Raw genomic sequence first — 26,060 nt, 5'->3', positions numbered from 1 at the left:
TTTCTCAGCAACATATTTTGAATCTTTGAATTTTCAAAAGTAGACTCGTTTTCGAATATTAAAACATTAGGAGGCGGAAAAATAAGTAAGTGGACCGCAAAATTCTCGGCGGAGCCAAACTATAGATAAATCTATGACGCTGGTTGACAAATTCGAAAGTCATTTAGACAGGCAAAGAATGGAGGTTGAGGTAGGAAGTAGACCGGATAAAGAATGGAGATAAGAAGGGGCAGACCTATAAAGTGGAGGAAGGATTTTGCCGGATCTCATGAAATAATACATCTAGACTCACGCCCAGCATTTTGTCCAGCCTCAAAGAAAAATGATTTTTGTTAACTCTTCTTCGACACGTCAAGAATCTTTTTAACATTATTAAATAAGTCCACTACTGACGGGCAAACCCATCGTGTAAATAGAGTCTTACGTTTAAGGATTTTGCCGGGATGCATTTAGAGGCACTTACGTCTGCAGTGCTTTGTTCACCCTTAAAAACGAAGCAAGTTTTTCACTCTTTTTCGACACGTCAACAATTTTTTCAAGGGCATATTTAATTGCAGACGGGACAAACTATTGGGGAAATTGTCTTACGATACAAAATGCTGTCTTCGGGAATCAGTAGTGTGGGATCATTCACGGCTCGTCTGGTCATATTTCAAAGTACGTTGTCCTCGGGATCTGTTGAGATAAAATTAGCGTTATCATATTATCTAGATAAAAATCTCGTCAAACTTTCAGCTTTAAACCCCAAAAAAAAACGATAGCGCTTTCCTTCGGATCCAAAGAATGTGTGTCAAATCCAGGGTTCTAGCCGACAACTTTGGCCCCTGCGCGGGAAAAGCCGCCTGTTTTTGCCGCATTTTCGGTTAAAAAGTACCGCAAATCCGGCAACAGTGCCCGGCGAGAGATTATTCTAATCTACAACACAAAATACGACAATTGACAAGCTTAGACCCCGATAAAGGGGTCGGAGTCGGCGCCCATAAATTCCTGGATCCGGGATCAAAAATACAAACTCGTTTTCCCCGCCCTCCGAGCCCCTCCCTCTCCCCCCTCCCCCTCGATTTCCCCGCGGGTCCGAGCTTTCCCTCGTTTTATTCTTTCCGTGATTCTGCGAGGTGATCATTGCCGTGGAAAAGGAAAAAGGAAATATTTGTTTGATCCACCCTCTGCTTACCGCCGGTGTATCGTGCACTCCGATGAATCGATTCATCTCAGTGGCGAGGCGTGAATGATCGGTTTTCGATACCTCTTCATTTGAAACTGTGGTAAGGAATCGATTCTTACGGTGAACACCCTGTTTATCTTTCCTTTGGTTTAAATGACTGATCAATCGAATCATCACAGAGCATGCCACACCACTCACCTATCATCATCTATCGATGTATCGTGCACTTTGATGAATCGATTCATTTTAGTGAGGCGTGAATGATCGATTATCGATATCTCTTCATTCAAAACTGTGGTAAAAAATCGATTAACACGGGGAACACCCTGTTTATCGGTCCTTTTCCATTGGTTTAAATGGCAGATCAATCGAATCATCACAGAGCACGCCACTTCACTGATCTATCTTTAAAACCTACAGAACAGGATCGATTATCAGGGTGTTCGCAACGAACAACTTAAGAAGCGATTCTTAACCAAAGCCTCGCTACTGCTGGGCTGGGAGCATCCATTCTTGCAATGCGTGCCTGAATTTCGGCCAGTGACACTGTTTTTGCGAGTGTCCATACTCTTAATTGTATTTGTGCACTCCTTGAGAAAGTCCTTGTTTTCTGCCAAAATCGGCTGTCACCCAAAAATGTAATGTGAATTTGTTCAGAGCGACGTGATCTGCCGTGCTAAGTAGCAACGCCGGATAAATATTCAAATGTTGCCAAATTTTTCCGTTGAAAACAATAATTTTTTAAAGTAATTTTTGAATATTTCTTTCTGAAATTTCCGGACCTTTTAGATCAAATTACAAACAGAATCCTGTGAAAAATTGGAAGGGTAATATTCACTAATTTTCCTGAAAATTCGTGAGATTTCTAAGTGAATTTGGCAACGCTTGATGACACACACGGTGTTTTTACTTAGCTCGGCGTTATATTTTTTTCCAGCTCCTCTTGAAATTTGAAATCACGCGTCATTGCTTAAAATGGACATGCAATGCTGCAATCGGCAGCCTAGTTTTCTTTGCTTTTTACTAGGTGTTTTAGATTTTATTGATTTTATAAGCATCTAAGTGTCCTAAACTTAGTATTATCAATGTTCCAGCAAGATTAATACAGGAGATTTATTATAAATTTACCTTAGAATATATTTTGACTCTCTGTCCACCGACGCACTTTCCACGCTTGAAATCGCGTGATCAATCCAAAGATGAACCATCCGGCTTTGATGCCTTTTAATGCAACAATCCCAGAATGCATTGCGTGGATAGTCCTCGCTATAGTTTTCCCGGTTTTAAAAATGGTCGAACTTCATTGTTACGTTTCACAATATGACGAAAATCAAGGGCTTGGAAGACAAGGCGCATAAGTGCAGCTTTTGATAAAAGAAAATTGATGTATTAATGAATTCAAGGAAAAATACTCTTACTACATATTCTGTGAAAAATTAGCTTCCATATTCCAATTTTTAAGCATCAAAAAGTCAGTTTAAACTTTCTTTCCGCCATAAGGAGCCATGTAATTTCGAAACTTCAAACACGTATTTCTCGATAAAGTAGCAAAAACTGCACTCATGCGCCTCGTCCTCCAAGCCCCTCAATTGATACCTTTATATTTGAAAACGATGGGAACGAAATGGGACAAACTACCATTCCCATCATCGTGAAAGCACTCGTATACCACTAATTTTCCCACTGCACCTATCGAAATACAGCTCGATTCTTCCGTATTAAGCACCGGAGACCCCCCCCCCCCCACCCTCTAGAGCTTTGAAGGTTGCCCACGAGCGTACGTCAAGATGCATTCTGGCGACAGGAAATCGGCGTATTCACACCTGGAACTTCGGTGTGTTCGAATGTGAGTCCTGCTTCGGGCGACTGTTTGCAGAACACTTTGCGTGATTAAAGTGCCTCCTAAAATTGAGATCTGAACTCGTCAACTCAGCAATGAGCGATGATAGACTCGCTCTGCCGTGCTAAGGAAAAACGCCGTATGAACATTCGAGCGTTGTCAAATTTCCTTCGATAAATTGTTCAGTTTTGAGGATCGATATGAACATTTTCCGTTTAAATTTTCAGGGACTTCAGGTTAAATTGCGAACAAGATTATCCGAAAAACCGGAAGGAAAATATTCATAAGTTCACTAGGAAGTTTGTGTTTTATCAAAGGAAATTTGGCAACGCCTGAAGGTTCATACGGCGTTTTTCCTTAGCACGGCAGCGTTCCTATTCTGCCGTGCCAATGAAAAACGCCCTATGAACATTCGAATCTTGCTCTAATTTCCTCGATGAATATTTATTTTTGAGGTAGGCACAAGTGTACTTTCCCGAAAATTTTAGGATCAGTGCGCCGCCAATGCTGCCATGCTAAGGAAAAACGCAGTATGAGCCTCCAGGCGTTGCCAAATTTCCTTCGATAAATACCGAATTTGCAGGGAAAATTGTGAATATTTTTTTACAAATTCTCCAGACAATTTTGTTCGCAATTTGATCTAAAACGTCTGAAAATTTCAAGGAAAAATACGCATAACTTTCTTTAAAAATACATGTTTTATCCGGGGCAATTTGGCAACTCTTGAATGTTCATACGGCGTTCTTCCTTAGCACGGCAGTATGGGTCGGTTGCGCGGCTCATAGAATCGTGTTTTGATGCTTGGTTGTTGTAGTTTATTGCTAAAATAATAAGATCCATCCAAATAGCATTTTTGTACTTTCGTCGTGCGGAGCCACCTACACGGGCTACATCTTGAAAAACGGAAAGCAGTCCATCCCCTGCAAGTCGATTGTTGAATCGCTAAACCTTATCTCCCTTAACAGAAAAAAATTGTAAAAAATAATGTGAAATCAGCTTCTTGAGCACTCTCAGATGAAGCGATAAAAAATGTGAGTGCAATTTCTCCTTTTGATGATAGTTGCGTTCGGAGTTGCACATCGAGAGTTAGTGGCCCGCTGAGCTTCGAAAGACGCCAGTCAATATTTCCGCCGATGCTGGCAATGGAGTTGTTGCATGTGTGAGGAATTTGCGATTTGACTATTGATTCCTATATAAAAGTTCGCAAGAAACGCGATGGTGCCACCAGTTTTCTCTGAAATCAGCTCCCAAGCTCAGAAAAAGCTCTAAAGTTGAGGCCAAAATGGAGGGGGTATCCCACGCTACTCTGAGAGTCCACTTCTACATCTAGCCGAACTCACTATGCAAAGATAGGGAGCAAATACATTAGCAGGGATCCCAGTTTTGGAGTCCTCAAATGAAGTGGCAGCCCTGTCAATGTATTTGCTCCCTATCTTTGCATGGAGAGTTTGTCTTGATGTAGAGGTGGACTCTCAGGGTAGGGTGGGATATCCCCTCCATTTTGGCCTCACTTTGAGAGCTTTTTTTGAGCTTGCGGGAGACGATTTCAGAGAAAACCAGTGGCACCATCGTGCTTCTCGCGAACTTTTACATAAGAAAAAACAGTCAAATCGCAAATCCCTCACACATGCAACATCTCCATCGGACGTTTTTCTTTGATCGCGTAAAAAGCACTTTTGACGAAGTCAACTCTTGTTTATCTTATTCAAGCGCAATCTGAGTAATCTCACATCAACGGCGCGCATCTTTAAATACTCATTCACGGACTCAATCGCTTCCCAGAAATCGAAGTCTGGCGCTCCCCGATGACGCAATTTTATCTCTTTCAATTAGTTTTCAACCCTTACTTCAATCTGCCGCCCGCGCCCCCTCTCCCCTGGCGTCAGCGGCCTGTCATCCCTTCCAAATCGTAGCCTCGAGCGCGGCAGCCTCGGATTGAATATTTATAAGCCCACCTCGTGAAACGCCTGACTCGGATTTAGCGTCGCCAATTTCTAGCCGTGTGCATAATCGACTTCGCTCCCCTTTAATTTCATAGCAATTAGGCGTGCAATCTGACAACGCGTGCAGCTATGAACGTCCTACCACTATGATAACTCAAGTCCGGAAACAAGTGTCTCTGTCGTAAAGTTTAGAAATCTTTATGCAGGGTGTCTACAATTCCAGAAATAGTACTGATTCTTTCCGGAGGCACTGAAATAGAGCGGAAATTCCGCAAGAAGGTCTGGAATTTGTCTATTTTTTGTCGCAATTTGAGCGAAAAATTCCAATTTTTGAAATTTTTCGAATTTCGTTAAATGGAGGTACTGAATTTTTCCGTTAAAGAGGTAATGAATTTCTTGGGAATGCACTGAAAAAGTACTGATCTTTGGTCAGCATGTTTTAGTAGACACCTTGTTGTGTTTTATTTTCATAATTATATAATCCTAAGATGTGTCTTTTTGATTTTTGTGCAAGGATTTTTAAACCAGTGACAGTCAGGAGGAATCACACAGAATGGAGATCTTACATACGTGAGGGATTTGTGATTTAAGTACTTTTTCTTACCTAATATTTCGCGAGAAACACGATGGTGCCACTAGCTTTCTCCGAAATCAATTCCAAAGCTCAGAAAAAGCTCTCAAAGTTGGAGCCGTAATGGAGCGGATATCTCGCGATACCCCGAGAGTCGGCATCTATATCAAGGCGAACTCTCTATGCAAATATAGGGAGCAAATACATTAACAGCGTTGCCGCTTTGTTCGGAGACTCCAAAACTGAAATCACGGCAACTCTGCTAATGTATTTGCTCCCTATATCTTTGCATGAAGAGTTTCTTATGATTTAGAGGTGCACTCTCAGGGTTGCGTAGGATATCCGCTCCAGTACGGTCTCAAAATTGAGGGCTTTTTTTGAGCATTGGAATTGATATCAAAGAAAACCAGCGGCACGATCGTATTTTTGGCAACACTGTACACATGAATCAGTACTTAAATCGCAAATTCCTGACATGCAAAAGCTCAATTTCATGAGGAACTTGTCGATTGATTTCTTTTCAAAGAATAAAACCTTTGCAGATCGGAAGTGAGCATTTTTCGTCCCTAGCCACGGTATATTTATTTCCCTTAGTTTGCAACATTTCTGAGAAACGCTCCAAAAACTTCTGATTACTTGGACCAAACACTGGAATAGAGTCCAGACTCTTGAAAACAATTACAAGAAAAAAAATACTTTTGATTCAATTGGAGTTTTGTTTAGATCGAGAACCAAGTCTCTTAATTTAAGCGGATTTTCTTTTGATTCAATCAAAAATCCGATTGAATCGAGAGTATTTTTTTTGTCATTGTTTTCAAGATTCTGGGTTCTAAATCCCAGCGAATTTTTTCTCCAGTGAACATTTTGACGCTCCAAGTGAATCGAAGTTTTTGCCGTTGAAAAACTCAATCCAGCGCAAAACGAATGACCTTGATTGATATCGCAAGGCAGAGCGTTGTCAATTCAGGTCGTTCGCAGCGTTGAGGTTTCAATGTACCCGGTGTTTTATGCCGGACAATAAATGGGGAACTCACGGGCGCATATTGAATTTTCCCGCGAAACCCCACCAAAACACCGGACGGTTCGACGAGAGAACTTTCATATTATTCAAAAGTTCCAGCGTGGCTCGTTTTTCAGACGTATCAATTTCCATGGGACTGCTTCTGCTTTATGTGATGAGATAGCTGCCGCCCTTGCTCTGACCGATCTATGAATTTTTTATCGCGTTGGCCCAACTAACTCTCCACCGCTCGGCTTATTCGGCTCTTCCCATCATGAATAAGGGAACGCGTTCAAGGATTTTTCCAGTCTAAATATTAGTCCCGTTTCCGATTAAAAAGTTTTTAGTTTTTTTTTATTAATTTATTGATATATGGACGTATTTATGCGAAATAGAACTATGTGCAAGTGGAAAGATGGGGTGTGCTCATTAGTGCTCGGGCCATAAGAATGAATGGGACTTTAAAAGCGCCTGTGACGTCAGCATCGACGACCGGGACCGCGGGGACGATGATCGGGGATCCTTAACTCATGAGCCCTATCCACCACGCTATTGTCAAATGCCCTTGGCTCACGAGTTAGCGTTGAGTTCCTTTTGATTTAATGTCCAATCCCGCTTTTCCATTGTCTCAATAGGAACTATATCCACTGACAACAGTGTTTCTTATCCAACTTCCACGAGCACACCCCATCTTTCCACTTCCTTATAGTTCCTTTTAGCATAAATACGTCCATATGAGGGACTTGCAGGACTAAGCGCATAAGTGCAGTTTTTATTATTTTGAAAAATATGCGTTTGAAGTTTCGAAATTACATTGATCCTTGTGGAAGGAAGGAAGTTCAAACTTACTTTTTGATGCTCAAAAATTGGAATTTTCTACAGTATATTCATTAAGACTAGATTTTTTTGAAATCAGTGATGTCTCAATTTTTTTAAAATCTGCACTTGTGCGCCTCGTCTTCCAAGCCACCTAAATGTATTTATTTTTAAACTCCCAATCCATATTTTTTTGCTCCCCCTCAAGTGATTTACTTCATTTTCTCCGATTAATCTGAGATTGTCCTCTTTCAAACATTTTGAATAGCAGGGCAGCTTTGAAGCATATGCATATATGTTATGAAGCCAGGCACAGCAAAAAAGGCTCAACTTTATTGCAACAGTAAAAATATCTGTTTAAAAATGTAGAAATGTTCTCGTGGAGGGTTGCGAGTTTTGATGTATCTATTTCATTTTTTGTAGTATTTTTGGCGATTTGACGGAAATTTCTTGAAATTTTCAGTATGGAACATGCACTCATTTAATAAATAAATATGCATTATTCGCTACGGGAAACTTCAGAAAGCGTAAATAATCTGCCTCAATTGCTAGGTAACGCAAGTGACGTGTGCTAAATGCAGGGTTAACAATATTTATTCATCTTCAAATTCTGACTATCCCCTTACTATTTTTGCGCTTCCCCGACCCCGAAATTTTCGGATGCCCTCACTTTCCCCCACCTTCGAATAAAACTTCCACTTTGATTCCCCCCCCCCCCCCTTTAAATTACACTCATTCCTGCTAAGCACACCTCGCAAAATTCCCTGACTTTTCCTGTGTTCCCTAAATTTTCCCGATCGCCGGAAACTCACTGACTCTCCGATTTTCCAGATCGCCAGCAAGCCTGAAATGTGTGTACGGCTAACGAATAAGATCATCAATCGAGGTGAACACTGCTGGAAAAAAAAGTCGCTTGAATGTAGAGTCCAGACTCTTAAAACCATTGTCAAGAAAAAATACTCTTGATTCAATCACCTTTTTCCTTCAATCGAAGGGCCGAGCCTCTTGATTTAGGCGGTTTTTCTTTTGATTCAAGCAACAAATCTGATCGAATGAAGAGTATTTTTTCTTGCAAATGTTTTTATAAGAGTCTGGATCCAAGCGGCTTTTTTTTCCAGTGAAGGAAATCATCGTACATCATTATAAATTTTCGCCGTGAATGACGTCATGAGCCATGTCCGTTTCCGGACGATTTCCGGCTGAATTTTTTCTTCAGCTTGACAACTCCGCTCGCGAGGAGATCGAGCGCCTCCATTCAGCCGAGAGACCGCCCGCGCAACACGGCCGTCAACCGCGGAGGTCTGTTCCGCGTTACAAAAAATTAGGGGCCATTGACAAATTGCATCGAGCGATTCCATTATCAAGTATGAAACATTGAGCAAGAATTTATTACCGCAACCCCCCCCCTTCCTCTCCCTCTCCGCGTGACATAACGGAGCGAGGCGTAAGGGACGCCGATGAGGGGGGAGGGGGGGTAGAATCGGCTTGGCCTGGCTGACGACATCTTCCAGTCCATGAATCAAACACCCTCACAACACAAATCTTAGTTGCATGCCTCGCTCCCGTAAGTGGACCATTACCTCCGACTTAACGGCCGTTCACGCGTACATACACAACGTCGAACGCTAGTATCTCCGTAAATTTCGCAAGAGTCACGGTATTGGCGTGCTTTAATTCTGCCGTCCTAAGGAAAAACGCTGTATGGGTTCTTAGACGTTGCCAAATTTCCGGTGATTCAAAGCGAATTCTCAAAAACTTTGGGATTATTTTTCTTCTAGTTTTTTAGAGAAATTTATTCGCAATTAGATCTGAAGTATGCGTTAAATTTCAAAGTTAAAGATTCATAACTTTTCTAAAATATTAATGTTTTATTAGGTGAAATTCGGCGACATCCAAAGGTTCATACGGCGTTTCTTCTTATTAGCACTGCAGAATACGGCTCAAATAGAGCTGCAAATAGGCGGTTTGTGCTCTGGGCGACAGCGTGGTCGCATAACTGCCCCTGCATGCTACCGCAAAGAAGAGCCTATGTAGATTACAGTGTAGATTTTCAGTCATATCTTCCTTATTTTCGAGCCGTTATTTCTGAAGGATCTTCGTATGAATTCCGATTGTCTTACATTAATAGCAAAGGGATTGCAATGGAGGTGTTGCATGTGAGAGGGATTTGCGATTTGACCATTGATTCTTGTGTAAAAGTTCGCGAGAAACATGATGGTGCCACTGGTTTTCTCTGCAATCAACTCCCAAGCTCAAGAAAAGCTCTCAAAGTGAGGCCAAAATGGAGGGGATATCCCACCCTACCCTGAGAGTCAACCTCTACATCAATACAAACTCTCCATGCAAAGATAGGGAGCAAATACATTGGCAGGGTTGCCACTTTATTTGGGGACTCCAAAACTGAAAACACGGCATCACTGCTAATGTATTTGCTCCCTATCTTTGCATGGAGAGTTTGTTTCGATGTAGAGGTGGACTCTCAGGGTAGGGTGGGATATCCCCTCCATTTTGGCCTCATCTTGAGAGCTTATTTTGAGCTTGGGAGTTGATTTCAGAGAAAACCAGTGGCACCATCGTGTTTCTCGCGAACTTTTACTTATGAATCGATAGTCAAATCGCCAATTCCTCACACGTGCAACATCTCCATTAAGCTTTCAGTTGAGTGTGCTCTTGGTGGAGAATCTATTATCCACCGGCTCTTTAGTGAAATCTGCACCTAAGAAGCAGACTGGAGGATAATACAGTCGTCACTCCTCATTACAAAAGATATCAGTTTTTGCGAGAGCAAATAATAAAAAAGATTTCATAGATACGTCGATGATTCCACTCTGAACAATTAGACTGTTCTGGTATTCATAGTTTTGCCGCGATTTTCAGGACGGCTTAATTTAATTGTAAAAAATGGAATAACATAGCCTATAAATCAGTAAATCGAAATCTACTAGGAAAACTTGAAAAAACTACCGCTCGTTTTACAATTTTTCAAGCCTCCTTTATGAAACATGATGCCCAAGCCGGACCGAATGGAACCAACATGTTTGGTCTCATTCGTCTCATTTTATTTTGGTGCCTCAATAAGGAATACACGTAACGGGAGAGAGAAAGGACGCGCATTGACGACGGCGCACGGTTACAACTATTCGTGCTTGATAGATGTCCGTGTTGCGTCTGCAAAATTGAAGGCGCTATTGCGCGAGGCGTGACCGCGCAATTGGTTCACTCTCGCTGCCAACGAGGCCCGTATAAGTCTCTCCTATCTTGGGCTGTGGTGACTCTCGATTTTCTCTCCCTTTTTTTCAAGTTCATGCCTGATCCCTGTTTAACAATGTATTTGCAGACGTATATCCAAAACTTGTGTGTGCCAGCACCATTCAATGGAAGGGTCACGGGTTTTTAGCAAGCTTTGGGGACCGGCTTTGGCATCATGTTTTAGAAAGTGGGCTTGCAAACTTTTAAAACGAGCAGTAGGTTTTTCAAGCTTTACTAATGGATTTCGATGCACTGTTTTATAGGCCACGTTACTCCATTTTGTATCATTAAATTAAGCCGTCCTGAAAACCGCGGCAAAACTATGAATACCAGAACGGTCTCATTTTTCTGAGTGGAATCATCGAAGTATCTATGAAATCGGTTTATTATTTGCCCTCGCAAAAACTCTCCAGCAAAATGGTAAATTTTTCTCTCCATCGTGAAACGTTGGTTGTAACAGAAGCGATAGTAGGAGCTCATCAATCAACGTTGCGTTGCAGCGAAAAACGCGCATCGGTTTGAAATAAATGCACCGGCTTCGAAAGGGAGAATCGAGGTGAGCTATCTCTCTGAAAATAAAAGTGTTGGGACGGGTAGAATACAGAACAACAACTAAAGCGTGTTTTGTGGATAGTGCCAGTGCACAATGAAGAAAGTTGCGCTAAAAAATGAAGCTTGGTTCTGCGAGGGGCAGACAGGGAGGGTGAAACGCATTTGTCGAGTGTAAAATTAAAACCTGGTAAGCGACTTCAGATGTTGAGGAAATTTTGCAACTGTTTCTCTCCATTGCGGTGGAGCCCAATGAGCTGGCAATAACAATGCTCGTCTTGAAAATTAAACGAATTTTGAGCAAAATATTCCAATCAAAATGTATATGAAGTGAAAGCATTTCGGTTGTTCTACCACCAGGAAACCGCGATCAATTTTAGCAACACCTGGTGGCGTTTACGACGTTTTGAAGTTCCATTCTTCATTCCACTGAGAGGAGCCAGTTCATATTTCAAGAGAATTCAGATAACTACCGTTCAAGCTAAAATTTCGCTTGCCCTAAATTCAAAGACCGGACGCAACATAAAATCCTGTATTATTCTGAGCGTTCAATCCGCTTTGCGTAGTGGACGCTCTTTCCGGAGATTTTTTCGACTCTGGACTTTACATGGTGACATGCTACAATCGTAAGACTCCACTTCGCTAGAACTACTGATTTATGCGACGGGGAGAGATACTATTTTTTTTCAAGTTTTGTTCCTTAATATTGTTTACGTCTCTTTTACTTTTGGTGCAATAAGTGCAGTTATCATACGCTTTTCCTTGGACATAATTTAGTCTTTCTTTGACAAACTCTTAAACTTAATAACGTTCTTAGGTCAAGTTCTCGTTAAAAATTGTTGCTCAAAGTTGTTTGTGTACAAAGTACCTATATTCATGGATAACATGAACCTTATACATAACTCCATGAAAGAATGTATGTCAAAACAGTTGATATTATTAGATCTAGGTCAGTTTTGTATCTTTCAGTGATTCACTCCGTTTTGCACTGTCGACAGGTAATGATGTTACCGTATCTTTAATAATAAATCAATTATTTCCTAGAGATAGTAAATACACTGTTAAAAATCGATGATTTACTCTGAGTGGATAGTCGGAGCGAAAAAAAAAAAAAAATCCGGCGCAAATTTCGCGCCGCACTCTGAGTGAATAGATCAGAGCGTAAATATCACCAACTGCGGACGGGTTGTTGAGCTCCCTGAAGTAGCGTGAATTCAGCGGTATCTGATACGAACGTCGAATGGCAAAGTGGTAACGCACTCGTCTTACACCGCCGCGACCCGAGCTCAAATCCATGCTGCGGCAGCTCCGTTTTACTTTTGCCTGTCAGATTTTCACTCCGGCCAGAGCGCGAAATTCGCACCGGATCCATGCACTCAGAGTAACAGGTGGTCAAAAGCTACTGAGTAAGCGTGAATTTCGCGCCGGGATTTTTAACAGTGTATACAGGGTTATTCAAAAGTCACGCACCACCGGCCATAACTTTAGTTCTTATTATGATATCGATTTGCGGTTTAAGACGTTTTTCCTCATATCGAGGGGGAAACTTTTTTAGGTACTTTCCGGGTTTTGATCCCTTGGGAAGAGGAGCGGCGGAGGGTACATCAAAAAATTCAAATGGCCACCCCCCTCATGGCCAGTGGTGCGTGGCTTTTGAATAACCTTGTATAGTTTCGTGCAGTGAACGATCTCCAACGCTCGCACGTCGGAACCAACCCCTTGTTTTGTTTACCCATTCATTCATAATTTTTCTCTCTCGGCTCTTCTACGGGTGGTGGCATCCACCCGTGAAACACGCTTTTCGGCGTTGTTTTAAAAAAGATTACTTTTAATCAGTTAAGGGGACATTTTACGGTGTACTCTGTAACTTGATTCAATCTTTCATTTCTTCCCGGGCGATCTCGCGCCTCTCATCGCGGTAACGAGGCAATTTAGCAGGGCGTTTGATTTGATAAGAAAGGGCAGGGTGCTCGAGGCGCAGCGTCGAGGTGCGAGCAAACCAGAAAAACAAACAGAAACTTCCCTCAACGCCCGAAGTTGGTGACTAACGGCCCAGCCACCCTCTTGTCGCCCGAGTGAAGCCCATAAATTTAGCCTCAAAAGTGTATTTGGGCCATAAAATTATGTGCTTCATCTCGAGCAAAGCCGTTTGGATGTAAATTACACGCACAGCGCACACGGGTTCGACGTGGATTTGTCGGCTGGGGAGCAGGAGTCAGGAGTGAAACGAAATTTTAAAAGAAAATTGTCTTCATTTTAACCGTTTAAGAGCTGTCCCTCCGTTTATTCGGCGCTCAGCTGATATCGAGATCATTTTGCACTCGCTTTGCCACTAGATTTCTAGAATAATATTTGAGTGTTGCAAAGGTTAAGTGGCCTTTTCCAGAACGGCAGAAAAATCCTTTGCGCTTTCAAGAGATTCGCCGATGATACCATCAATTGCCAGTGCACAAAACTAATCACATTCCCGAAATATTTTGTTTTCTCTATTCTATTTGCTGTCATAAAAGGACTGCGTATTCTTACAATCTGACTACCGCTTAACTTTTTTTTATTTTACTTAGAGTTTGCGCAAATTCATCTTCTTCGACGCTACGTAATCTTCCTTATGTTAATGGTAGAGCGCGCGCTTCTCTTTAAAACTTTAGTCGATTATTTAAAAAGCTTCCTCCTTAATGCTCGAATTACAGTGGCGTGGCGTGTTTTGCTATATATCGATTGATCTGCTACTTGAACTTATGGAAAAGGATCGATGAACAGGGTGTTCACAACGAACACCTCAATAATCGATTTTTTACCATAGCTTCAAATAGGGGAATATCGATAATCGATCATTCACGCCACGCCACTGTGAATTAATAATATTAGAACATAAAATCTGCTGCGAACAAACTGTTTTAAGCACTTGAAGTAGAAAGGTAAAAAAGACCATTCGGACAACTGCCTTCCTGCCATTCGGTTCTCGTATATATATGGTAAATTATGAAAGTATTGTTTCCTCCAACCACATAACTCTCCTTCCCTAATAACGAAGTTAATCCACCTTTCTTACTCTCACCAGACCCCTATAATATATCGACGATGTAAGTCGGCAATCGCCTAACTCCGTTCGCGACGTCACAGACTTCCTGTCATACTTTATTTTTTAAACGGAAAACTACTCAACTGCAATTCTGTAAAACTGCTGTGATTTTTCTTCTCTGTGCGAAGGAAATTCAGCAAAAACTTCATGGAATGATCTCAATTTGTTTTCCTTTAAAAAAAAGTAACATAGAGGTGGAAATATTCAGACACCGCAAACGAGATATGTGACTGCCGAGTTACACCGTCGATAGGTACGTGGAGCCTGGAGGACAAGGCGCATAAGTGCAGTTTTTGCAATTTCGAGAAATACGTGTCTGAAGTTTTAAAATCAAATGGATCCTCATGACGGAAAGAAAGTTCAAACTGACTCTCCGATAATTAAATATTGGAATTATTTGGTAGCGAATTTTTCATGGAACATTCATTAGGACTAGTTTTACTTTAAATTATTAATATCTCAATTTTCTCAAAAACTACACTTATGCGCCTTGTCATCCAAGCCCCTCATAATATCTTGTCACTCTAACTCCCAGAGTTGTGAAATAGGTTTTTTTTTTTAATTTTTTTGGCAGATGTACTTTCGCACGGTGCCTATCACGCACATATCAATAAAAATTTCTCGAAAAGTACATATTGACGTCTAAAATTGGATTTTAGAAAGAGATGCAGACAGATGATCGTCGAAAGAAACCTGGTGTCACTCTAGTTGTCATGCCAGGGAATGTCATGTCTTCCCATCGGAACATTCGTAATACCCGTTGAGTTTCAAAACGCACGACTTAAAGGTTCCGATTTATCTCGGTGTAATCTCGGGAATATTCATATTTACCCACTGTGCGCTAAGTAGAAGCGAATTAAATGTTAATTCCGTTTTCTTTTTCCCGCAGGTTCATTCTACGTCGGCGGCGGAAGCGGGTCTCAAGGAGCCCCTAATTCACTGGGGGGCTTCCCGACGTCTTCAGCACCGGGGGCCGTTTGGACCCCTACTTCGACCCATTAACGCCACACAACGTCACCGCCTTAATGGGCCAGTCCGCCTTCCTCAGTTGCAGAGTTCGGAATCTCGGCAACAAAACGGTAAGTGTATTTTCACTGTCTCCCACCCCGCTTCTCTCTCCTCCCCTCCGCCTCCCCTCTCCCTTGGCTACACCCTGTGCTACGTGGACGTATTTCTGTCAAACGGAACTATGTGCATTAAGACATGAGCCCTGAGACCCATAAGAATATATGTGTAACAGGGCTCTCTTCATAATGCGCATAGTCCTGTTTGCCAGAAATACGTCCAATGGAGCATTCGCACTGCCACCTCATCTTGCTAAACTACCACATGGTAATTGACTTGCTAAAATTTAATACAAATGTATCAATATTTTTAAAAATGCTCCAAAAATATCTTGAAAAATCTTTTTCATACTATTATCCATCTTATCATAATAGGAGCGTCATTTCTCATTGTTTTTAACAATATTTTTAAATTATTTCAAAATTACTCGTGGTTTTTCTGGGTAATGACTTAAGTTAATTTTTTTACCCTTCCCTTTCAGTCTCTAAATTACGTCTTCACTCCATCGTGCAACCCTCTTGAGCGCACAGAGGCGAAAAGGCCCCTAAGGCAATGAAAAAAAACCGCGAGATGAGTGCCAGTAAAACATTTTGCCTCCCTCTCTAATGTCATGTTCAAACAACGAAAATTAAAATTAAAAATAAAGCCATTAACTTGAGGGCATTTCCGGCATAAAGTTAAACGACGATTCTAGGGCCCAAATAAAATGCAAAGCAGGTGTAGGGATGATGGGGGTTGGGGTATTAGGAAGGAGGCGGGGAAGACTTCAGACACGCGGTGGGTTAGTGGCACGTTTAGAGACAAAATATCAAAGAGGGCAAACAAAAGAATATCAGAGATCCTTTTTTACCGTGCTAAAGATGAAGGCCGTGTAAACGCTTAGACGTTGCGAAATTTATCCCCGGCTTACACAAATTTTCGGGGTCATAGATGAATTTTTTTTAGGTGCTTCAGAGAATTTTACTCATGATCTAATCAAGCATTTATGAACGTTTGCAATGAAAGAATTTCAGAACTGTTTTAAATACAATAATTTTGACTATGCGTTAAATGACAGCATTCAAATGTTCACCACGTTTTTCTTGGCAAAGGGCCTTTTGCGTGACTCCCTTACACGTTACATTCTTAACAAATTCTACATCATTAGTGCATTTTAAAAATAAGTAAAGATGCAAAGGAGAGGAAAGCTTTAAATTATTTATTCATTAGTTTAATTTTTTTATACAATGATATACCGGGCCACAAGGGCAAGAGCCCCAGAACATACCTAAATGACACAGTATCTACTGCACTGGAAAAAAAAAAAAAAAAAAAAAAAAAAAAAAAACACACACATTGAATCTAGAGTCCAGACTCTCAAAAACATCGACAAAAAAAAATACTCTTGATTCAATCAAATTTAAACTTAAATCAAGAACCCAGCCTCTTAATTTGAGCGGCTTGCCTTTTGATTTAAGCTCAAATCTGATTGAATCAAGAGTATTTTTTCTTGTAAATTTTTTCAAGAGTCTGGACTCTAGATCCAATGTGCTTTTTTTTTCCAGTGAATTTTAGAAAAAAAAAAAATTTAATCATTATTTTTGGGTGTATGAACAGAAGCAGCTTGCAAACGTCATTATTCATCGCAGATTATTTGCGCCCCGCTGATGTAAATATTTCCTCCGCGTTTGTGGGCATTCGTTCGTCAGCACGATCGCCCCGCAAACAATCGAAAACCAATTACGTGAGGTCGTGAAATCAGCCGGACAAAAATGTGTTGAAACTTGGGATTAAATTTCCGTAGCGGGATTAAAAGAGCCCGCCGACCTTCAAGTCGTGCCAAAAATCGTAAATTTGTCCATCTACTTCTGTGAAATACAGCGGATTTTCTCCAAGACTCGGCAACGTTGGAAGCTGCTATGATTTGGATATTAGCGTGTCCGATGGATTAGACAGCACGTCTGTTTTGTCCGTTAAATAGGATGAGTTTCCGCCTATCGGTGGACCCGGTGAAAATTCGAGGCACGGATGCTTCACGGAAATGTCAGATCTTGAATTTAAAGGTACTTCACTGAAAAAAAAAGTATGGTAACATCTACTAAGTCTACACTGAAAAAAAAAAAAAAAAACACATTGGATCTAGAGTTCAGGTTCTTAAAAACATCGACAAGAAAAAACACTCTTGAATCAATCGGATTCTTGCTTAAATCAAGAACCAAGCCTCTTAAATTGAGCGGATTGCCTTTTGATTTAAGTTAAAATCTGATTGAATCAAGAGTATTTTTCTTGTCAATGTTCTTAAGAGTCTGGACTCTAGATCCAATGTGTTTTTTTTCCAGTGAACTTAATTTTTTACACCGTGATACCATTTAGTGAGAATAACCAAAATTATGGTAGTATTCACTAGAATTCTGTTGATACTTACCAAAGTATAGTAAATATTATCATTGTACCCCCCTGTGCCCCTGCGACTCGCTCCGCGAGCCGCCCCTCATAGCTTTTAAGGTGATTCGATGGACGCCATATTTTGTGTCTGAACGGCATGCGATATATTGCATCAATTGGTTCCATTTTTCCAGCTACTCGTCATTTTTCTCCAATTTTGAGATCGCAATTCTGTTGTCAGGAGACTTAATCACTCACTTTCCAATTTTAACAAAGAAATTCAACGTAATAAAGGCGTGGTTTTTTTAGAGAGAAAATATCGCATTCGAGTGCAGTTTCGATATCAGTATCGAATGCAATGTTTTCTTTCTAAAAAGAAAACACGCCTTTATTACGTTGAATTTCTTTGTTAAAATTGGTAAGTGAGTTCTTTAGTCTCCTGACAACAGAATTGCGATCTCAAAATTGGAGAAAAATGACGAGTAGCTGAAAAAATGGAGCCAATTGATGCGATATATCGCATGCCGTTCTGACACAAAATATGGCGTCCATCGAATCACCTTAACTTTTAAAATAATAATAACAATGGTGATGAGGAGATAACATCCTCAGCATTTTGGCCACAGCCGCCATATTGGATTTTAAAATTTTGAAAATCCGACCAAAAATTCGAGTTTCCCGTCGAAAATTACCCCCGGATACCGAGTTTCACGAAACTCGATCGAACAGAAGCCGACTTAGCATTTTAGGCCATGGCCGCCATCTTGGATTTTGAAATTTTGAAAATCCGACCAAAAATTCGAGTTTCTCATCGAAAAATAACCCCCCCCCCCACAACGAGTTTCACGAATATCGTTCGAACGTTCGTGAGATTCCACAGCGATCTGCGCTGTACAATGGCGTGGTTTTGTTCGCGCGTGTTTCTGATTGGTATAATTTGACCATGAGAATAGGGGAATGGTTGAGCGGTGGAAGAAGATAGTTTGGAAGGGGTCAGCGCTGGGAGAAAAGCGTTGCTGTGGCAACGGCCAATGAGGAGCTTTGCGCGTGATCGGTCCGATCAAACCGAAGGCGGGAGTAGGGGTACGGTTGAGCGGTGGGATAAGGTGGAATGGAAGAGGTCAGTGCGGGAGAGAGGAGCGTTGCTGTAGCAACGGCCAATGAGGAGCTTTGCGCGATGCGCGTGATTGGTTCGATTGAATCCGATCGCGGGAGTAGGGGTACGATTGAGCGGTAGGATAAGGTGGAATGGAAGAGGTCGGTGCGGGGGAAAGAAGCGTTGCTGTAGCAACGGCCAATGAACGCTTTGCGCGTGATTGGTTCGATTCAATCCGATCGCAGGAGTAGGGGAACGGGTGCGCGTCGGGGTAAGATGGTGGGGAAGAGGTTCGTGCGGGGGAAAGAGGCGTGGCCCTGACAACGTCCAATGAGAGCAGCTTGCAAATTTGCGCGCGAATACACAGCGATCTGCGCGGTGCTATGGCGTAGTTTGGTTCGTGTGAGTTTCTAATCGATATAATTTGATGATCGGACAGAAGTAGGGGAACGGTTGAGTGCGAGAAGATAGCCGGGAAGCGGCTAATGTGTGGGGGGGGGGGGGGGGGAGAGAGGTATGGTTCTTTGCGTGTGCGCAATGACTGACCTGTGTGGATAGGTATTGGTTCTAGCAACGTTCAATGAGAGCAGCCTGTAAAGCTAGCGAGCTGCGCTATGCGATGGCGTGGTTTTTGTTCGTGTGTGTTCCTGATTAGACTTGACGAGGCTCTCAGGATAAAGAAAATGGCGGACGTCACAAGCAAATCATTCGCCAATGTAGATAATAAGGTTTTATTTGCCGATATGACCGCATGATTTACTCACTTCCCGAAGGTAGACAATATCCAATTTTGTGCATTACGTGTAAAAACATGTCACAAACACTAGTCTCTTCTATGATGAGGATGGTAACAGGTGGAGCAGGTGATAAACGTCAAAAGTTGGCGACGGTACCCTTCTCCCTTCCCACCCCTCCGCAGCCGCTTCCTCCCACCTAGAGTCGTCGCCATTTTTTTTTTTTTTTGACTCGAGTAAATCGTGGAATATTAAAAAGCTGAAAGGAACCACTTCATTTTTATAATATGATTTAGTAAATGGACGAGTACATGGGACATTCCCTATTGTTATTTCATATTCTAATTTCTCACCGGAAAACGATTCGAAATCCTGACGCGGAATTCGTTATCATTTTCTCCATATTGAAACTGATCGTGCGAAAGAGATCCGGGTCCAAAGATTCCCCTCTCGCGCGCAGCGCCGCGCCGCGCTGGCTCACCGACCGCTCGTAGCGACAGCCTTCCGCCCCGTCCAACGCCGCGATACTCGCTCCCCCGCCAACAGCTAGACAGTGCCCCCGCGCCGGCCCCCATAGGCGGATCCAGTAATTTGGCAACACCGGATTTCCTCCATTCGAACCTATGTTAAATAATCGATTCTTGTCGGAGCACCTGGCCCCTCTTAGAATCGATACATTCTCATAGGTTTAAATGGAGAAAAACAACGTTGCCAATTTGCTGGATCCGCCAATGCCGGCCCCTCGCCACCACCACCCCGACCATGGGTACTTCGTATCGCATCGCGCTCATCGGCTGCTGGAGCGCTACTGCCGTGCTAAGTAAAAACGCCGTATGAACATTCGAGAGTTGCCAAATTTCCCTCGATAAAACATGTATTTTTGACGGAATTCATGCATATTTTCCCTTGAAATTTTCAGAAATTTTAGATTAAATTGCGTAAAATATCGTGTGAAAATTTCGGAAACAAATATTCACAATTTTCTCAGGAAAGTCGATTTTTATTGGAGGAAATTTGGCAACGTCTAAAGGCTCATACGGCGTTTTTCCTTAGCACGGCAGACTACGCAGACGCAAAACATGCCAAGTCGGCTATTGTTCGGTCGATTTTCGTGAAAATCGATGCCCGACAGTATTTTCGGGTTTTTTTTTTCGGGAAACTCGAATTTTTGGTCAGATTTTCAAAATTTCAAAATTCAAGATGGCGACAGTGGCCTATAATGTTAAGTCAGCTCCTGTTCGATCGATTTTTGCGAAACTAAGTATTCGGGGGTATTTTTCGACGGGAAACTCGAATTTTTGGTCAGATTTTCAAAATTTCAAAATTCAAGATGGCGACAGTGGCCTATAATGTTAAGTCAGCTCCTGTTCGATCGATTTTCGCGAAACTAGGTACCCGGGGGTATTTTTCGACGGCCGGGAAACTCGAATTTTTGGTCAGATTTTCAAAATTTCAACATTCAAGATGGCGGTCGTGGCCAAAGTGGCGAAGATGCGTTTCTTCTCATTATTGTTATTTTTTTAAAAGTTAATAGCTATGAGGAGCCGCAAGTTCAACGCGAAGCGAGGAACCGGGGGTCCAGAGCCACTCCCCGGGCCCCCGGCTAGGCGTGACATGCAGCTCGCTCAGCAAGCTGATCATGGCTAGTTCTTCATAATCCAGGGAGCTTCATATGAAAGTTTATAAAGTGCTATTAAATATATAAAGCTACCGTAGCGACTCATTACCAACACTTTAGAAAAAACTGTTGAAGCTATTTTCTCCAGACTTGGCAGGGATGAAGTCAAGAACCATATGAGCATACTTCTAAGAAATCAAATTTTGAAAAAGTTCCCGCTGAAGCCCCAAAAAGAGGAAAGCTGTGTCTCCCTATAGTAATGCATAAGAGATACAAGGTTCTTTGCGCGCACCGTGCTGACAGGTTCAATATTTAATAGAACATTTTTCTCCATGAAGGCGGACTTTTTTAATACTTTCATTCATTTTTACATAGTTTCATTCAGAAAAAACTCATTTTATGACGCGAAACGAATTTCTCAAAAAAAGCAATCATGAAATTCATTACCATTTTACACCAGTGGCGTGACGTGCTTGGTGATTTGTAGATTGCTCCGCCACCTATAAACCTATGGAAAAGGATCGATAGACAGGGTGTTCGCAACGAATACCTTAACGATCGATTCGTTACCATAGCCTCCTATAAAAGAATATCGATCACCGATCCACCATGAAATCGATACCATGAAACGATTTCAAACGGGTGGGGACGGGATTTTAATGAATTCAGGTCGATAAAGAAAATTGCAATGCAAGGTTTTGGTGCATGAAAAGAAAATCATTTGCAAACGCATCCACGCCACTTCTACCGTGCCTAGTAAAACCGGAGTTTGAGCACTTGGTTGTTGCCAAATTTCCTCTCGGAAAACATGTATCATTGAAAAAAGAGATGAATATTTTTCCTTGGGATTTTCAAACCTTTTTGATCAAATTAGGAAGGAAATCGGAAGAAAAATATTCAAAAATTTTCCTGAAAATCCATGGTTTGTTGGAGGAAATTTTGCAACACCTGATTGCTCATACGGCGTTCTTCCTTAGCACGGCGGAGTCAAGACGGAACGATCGAAAGCCTTCGATAAACGATGCTTCCTTTCTGCAGAAAGGGACTCGAGCAAGTAAAATAATGAAAATAAGATATCGCGGAAATTAAATTAAAAAACTTGAAATGGAGCCAAGTTTTCTGACTGAAACTTTATTATCTTAATGTAAGCTTTGATGGAAAGTGTCACAGCTCGGGACGAAAGTTCCGCCAATTTAAAATGAGACATCCCACGCAGATCGAGCCAGTTTCTCATTACAATGAAGCTAGTTTTAAAGCACTTAAACGGTCGCGTGCTTTCCGCTGCTACAGCCCTCCTCCACTTAAATTCAGGCGGAACCCTCCTTACTTTAAGCCCTAGACTGTCGGTGACTTTAGGGCTTTCGAAGTGAATTCGAGGATCCTGCAGCGGCTAGCTAATACAGAGACAAAGTCTTGAGACTCCGCACCATTCAAAGAGAAGGAGTCGACCAACCCGCATGCCATTAGAATTTTTCACCGTAACCTTTTCTTCTCAGCCTTTTCCGCTGCACCTTTGGATCCATGATTTCATAATGCTATTCCAACACATCGAACCCAGACACTTTTAACAGGCATACTGGGGGGAAAAAAAAACACATTGGATCTAGATTCCAGGCTCTTGAAAACAATGACAAGAAAATGGACTCTTGGTTCAATCAGATTTAAGCTTAAATCGAAAGGAAATCCTCTCAAATGAAGAGGCTTGGTTCTTGATTTAAGCTTAAATCTGATTGAATCAAGAGTATTTTTTCTTGTCGATGTTATTATGAGTCTGGACTCTAGATCCAATGTGTTTTTTTCCAGTGTTCATATGTATTTTTGACCACATTTATGCATCTATTTTTCCTCGAAATGTTCAGATATTTTAGATTAAATTGCGTACAAGACTGTCTAAAAATTTCGGAAAATAATATTCGCAATTTTCCCAGTGATTTCGGTTTTTATAGGAGTAAACTTGGCAACATCTGAAGGCTCATACGGCGTTCTTCCTTGGCACGGCAGTATATGCGTCCTTCCTTCTTCTATCTTCCGTTCCTTCATTATTTCTTTCTTCCCTTTTTCTTCCTCCTTTTTTTTTTGGCGAACGGGGGAGGTGGCTAATCCCCATACGCCTCCGCACAGTAGATCGAGTCAATCAGAGAGGCCGGACGACATGAAATTCTTGACTAAAATTGCAAATTTCGGTGTTGATTTCGTCACATTTCCAATTTCAAGGGGTGCATGCATGCAGAAGAAAATCTCATGAGGAAACTGCAATTGATCCACTTTTAGAGCCTCCAAGCTTTGTATGAAAAGAGTTATAAGCGTTTAAAGTTTCCAAATTTTGTACGATCCCTCGTATGGACTCGATTCACCGTGCTCCGCCCTCCTTGATCCGCCAATGCATTTGAAAAAAAGACCCGCGGCTGAGTCATAGAAGAATTGATCCGGTGTCAATGAATATTTCAGAGAAAAAAGTATGTGTGACTTATTTCAAAAATAAATATATTTTAAGGTGAGAAAATCCAAGTAAAACAATGCACCAGGCTCCCTCTGTAGAAAATTGATATTTTATTGAAGAAATAACGTTTTGAAACGACTGCATTTAAGATCGACGTTTTAAAAACCGCACGGTAGCGAAAGGCAAACCGAAGGACACGCCTTAATTGGACGTATTTATGGTAAAAGGAACTATGTTACATGCGAATCCTATGCTTATAGTTCCTAGCAAAAATACGTCCAATTTTCCATAGACCTAGAGAATACCGTTATGTTGAAATTTCATGATTTCCTGGGAACCAAGCGAAAGACTAATTTAGTGGCTACATCATTGGTCAAAAAAAAAAAAAAAAAAAAAAAAAAAAAAAAAAAAAAAAAAAGGCATAACCTAACGTAAAAATTCTGCGTATGTTAATTAGACGTATCTCTGCCAAACGGAACTACGTGTATTATCACGTGAGCCCTGTTATGCATGTATTTTTAAGGGTCTCAGGGCTCATGTATTAGTGCACATCGTTCTGTTTCGTAGAAATACGTCAAATTGTGATCATTAATTACAATTTAGTCATTGACCGATGCTGAATCAATTGAGGACTCACTAAACACTAGAGATTTCATTGCAAGAAACATATGGACGCATTTTACCCTTCATGCACTCTAGGCTTGTCGATTTCCTTTGACATTTTTGCAGTGGTGAATGCATAGCTGAAGTGGGCTCCAGCTATAATTGTATATAGCAAATGAGTAATTTTTATAGGAGGATTATAAATAAACAAGTGGTTGGGAATGAAAACAAAATACTATGAACTATATGCAGAACGATAATCCGGGTATCGGAACTTGGCTGATTTGAAAACGCCTTCAAATGCGGCGTGATACCGCATGCATTCCGGAGAGTTCAAATAGTTGCATCATTGCGCCGTAAGAATGTGACGGAAGATTACAATTGAAATAGCCTTCATGCACGCTGGCCTTTTCGATTTTCGTTAACATTTTTGCAGTTATGAAGACAGAGTTACGCGTTTGTTTACAATTGAATCATAACGTAGCCACTAACTCAGTCTATCGCTCGCTCGAAGGACGGATAAAGTACAACCGACCAATCAGATACCAGAACAGCTGCCCGGATTACGTCACACGGTAGTACTTCAAACCCTCTTTTATACGCGGGATTGCCCGGAAGCTGCCCTGTTTAAAATAGCCGAGTGCGTGACGAGACTGCAGATGATTTTCTAATACGAAACGATTAAAAGTTTCCGCGAAATGGACGTATTTCTATCGAACGGAACCATGTGCATTATGACGTGAGCCCTGTTGTGCACATATTCTTTCGGGTCTCAGGGCTCATGTCCTAATGCACACAGTTCCGTCTGGCAGAAATACGTCCAAATAACATTATTTCTCTGCGCTGCCGCCCTCGTCTCTCTCACTTTGTCTCCCGCGTCCATGACTTCATCTCTCTCTGGCTTTCATTTCGCACAGGAGCAGCTAATAGCGGTATTGATTTCGAGAAAATCTCATTACTGCAGCGGAAAAAGCGAGGAGATACGATATGCCGTCTCGCCGCGGAAAAGAGCCGTAACTCCACGCCGACGCGAGCTGCGGCGAGCACGTGTGCTCGCTCGCCTTGGGGCCCACTCATGAATGGAGTTACTGTTCTTCTCCGCAACGCGACAGTACTCGCGAAGGTCGTTGAAACGGACCGAGGACGGAGGACTGAGAGGAGTAATTTTTAAATGATCGACGCAGAAGGCGTCTAAATTGCCGTCCCAGCACGAAAAAACGGCGGTATTCCGCGTGGAATGCCGTGATTTTATCCGAAATTTGGCATCGTGGGCCGCGTCGGGCGTAATTACAAGAGCCGCGCGGAACTACGAGCGGTCGACTCGATTAGAGATTGCGAAAAAAAGGGGAGAAAAAATGGGGCTTCGGCAAGATGACACTTGTACCACTTGTGGCGGGTCTGCCGCGGACCGCGTTGCCATTGGCATATTTTAAAAACGATAAAGCAGGGCGAAAAGTTTTAAAAAAGTTGGAAACTTTTTCTTTGGAACCTTGAATTTTACATAATTTGTCCATCTGAACTTTCGTAATCAATTTTTATGTCACTTAATTGGACCACATTTTGCAATAAGGAACCATTATTTTTTGCCCATTTCAGGAACAACGTTTATGCCGTTGGTTTCCCTATGCAGATATGTGCTTTTATGGAAAATCCAGAGGTAGTGGTTCCCTATTGCGAAACGTAATCCAAATAGTTAGTTGCGCCCAAGAAATACCTACAGCAAATTCGTCGTCTCCCAGACGAAACAATGCATGACCAAATTTCAACTTTGCAAAATTTCCATTCAAAAACCTCCGGCATTTTTATCAGCAAACTGTTGGGCATTTCTCGCACTGAAAATTGCCGCATCCTTTTCTCCTATATAGTCAATCACTAAAATCGGCACTATTTCTTATGAAAATTGTGTAAAGTCATACTTTCGTTGA

General features: G+C 41.7%; 1 protein-coding gene across 4 annotated transcripts in view; it reads left to right on the top strand.

Moving 5' to 3' along the window:
* LOC109039033 (zwei Ig domain protein zig-8) overlaps positions 1–26,060 on the top strand; it is a 700,227-nt gene that overhangs the window by 574,755 nt on the left and 99,412 nt on the right. For all 4 annotated transcript variants that reach the window (XM_019054363.2, XM_019054378.2, XM_072296408.1 and 1 more), the window contains one exon: positions 15,105–15,294. In XM_019054363.2, coding sequence (XP_018909908.2) covers positions 15,241–15,294 — 54 coding nt within the window. In that variant the 5' untranslated portion in view covers positions 15,105–15,240. The remainder of the gene's footprint in view (positions 1–15,104; positions 15,295–26,060) is intronic.

The sequence above is a fragment of the Bemisia tabaci genome, chromosome 1, assembly GCF_918797505.1.
Source record: "Bemisia tabaci chromosome 1, PGI_BMITA_v3".
In the NCBI taxonomy this organism is placed as follows: domain Eukaryota; kingdom Metazoa; phylum Arthropoda; class Insecta; order Hemiptera; family Aleyrodidae; genus Bemisia; species Bemisia tabaci.
The sequence above is the reverse complement of the archived record's forward strand: the minus strand, read 5'-3'. Positions and strand labels throughout refer to the sequence as shown.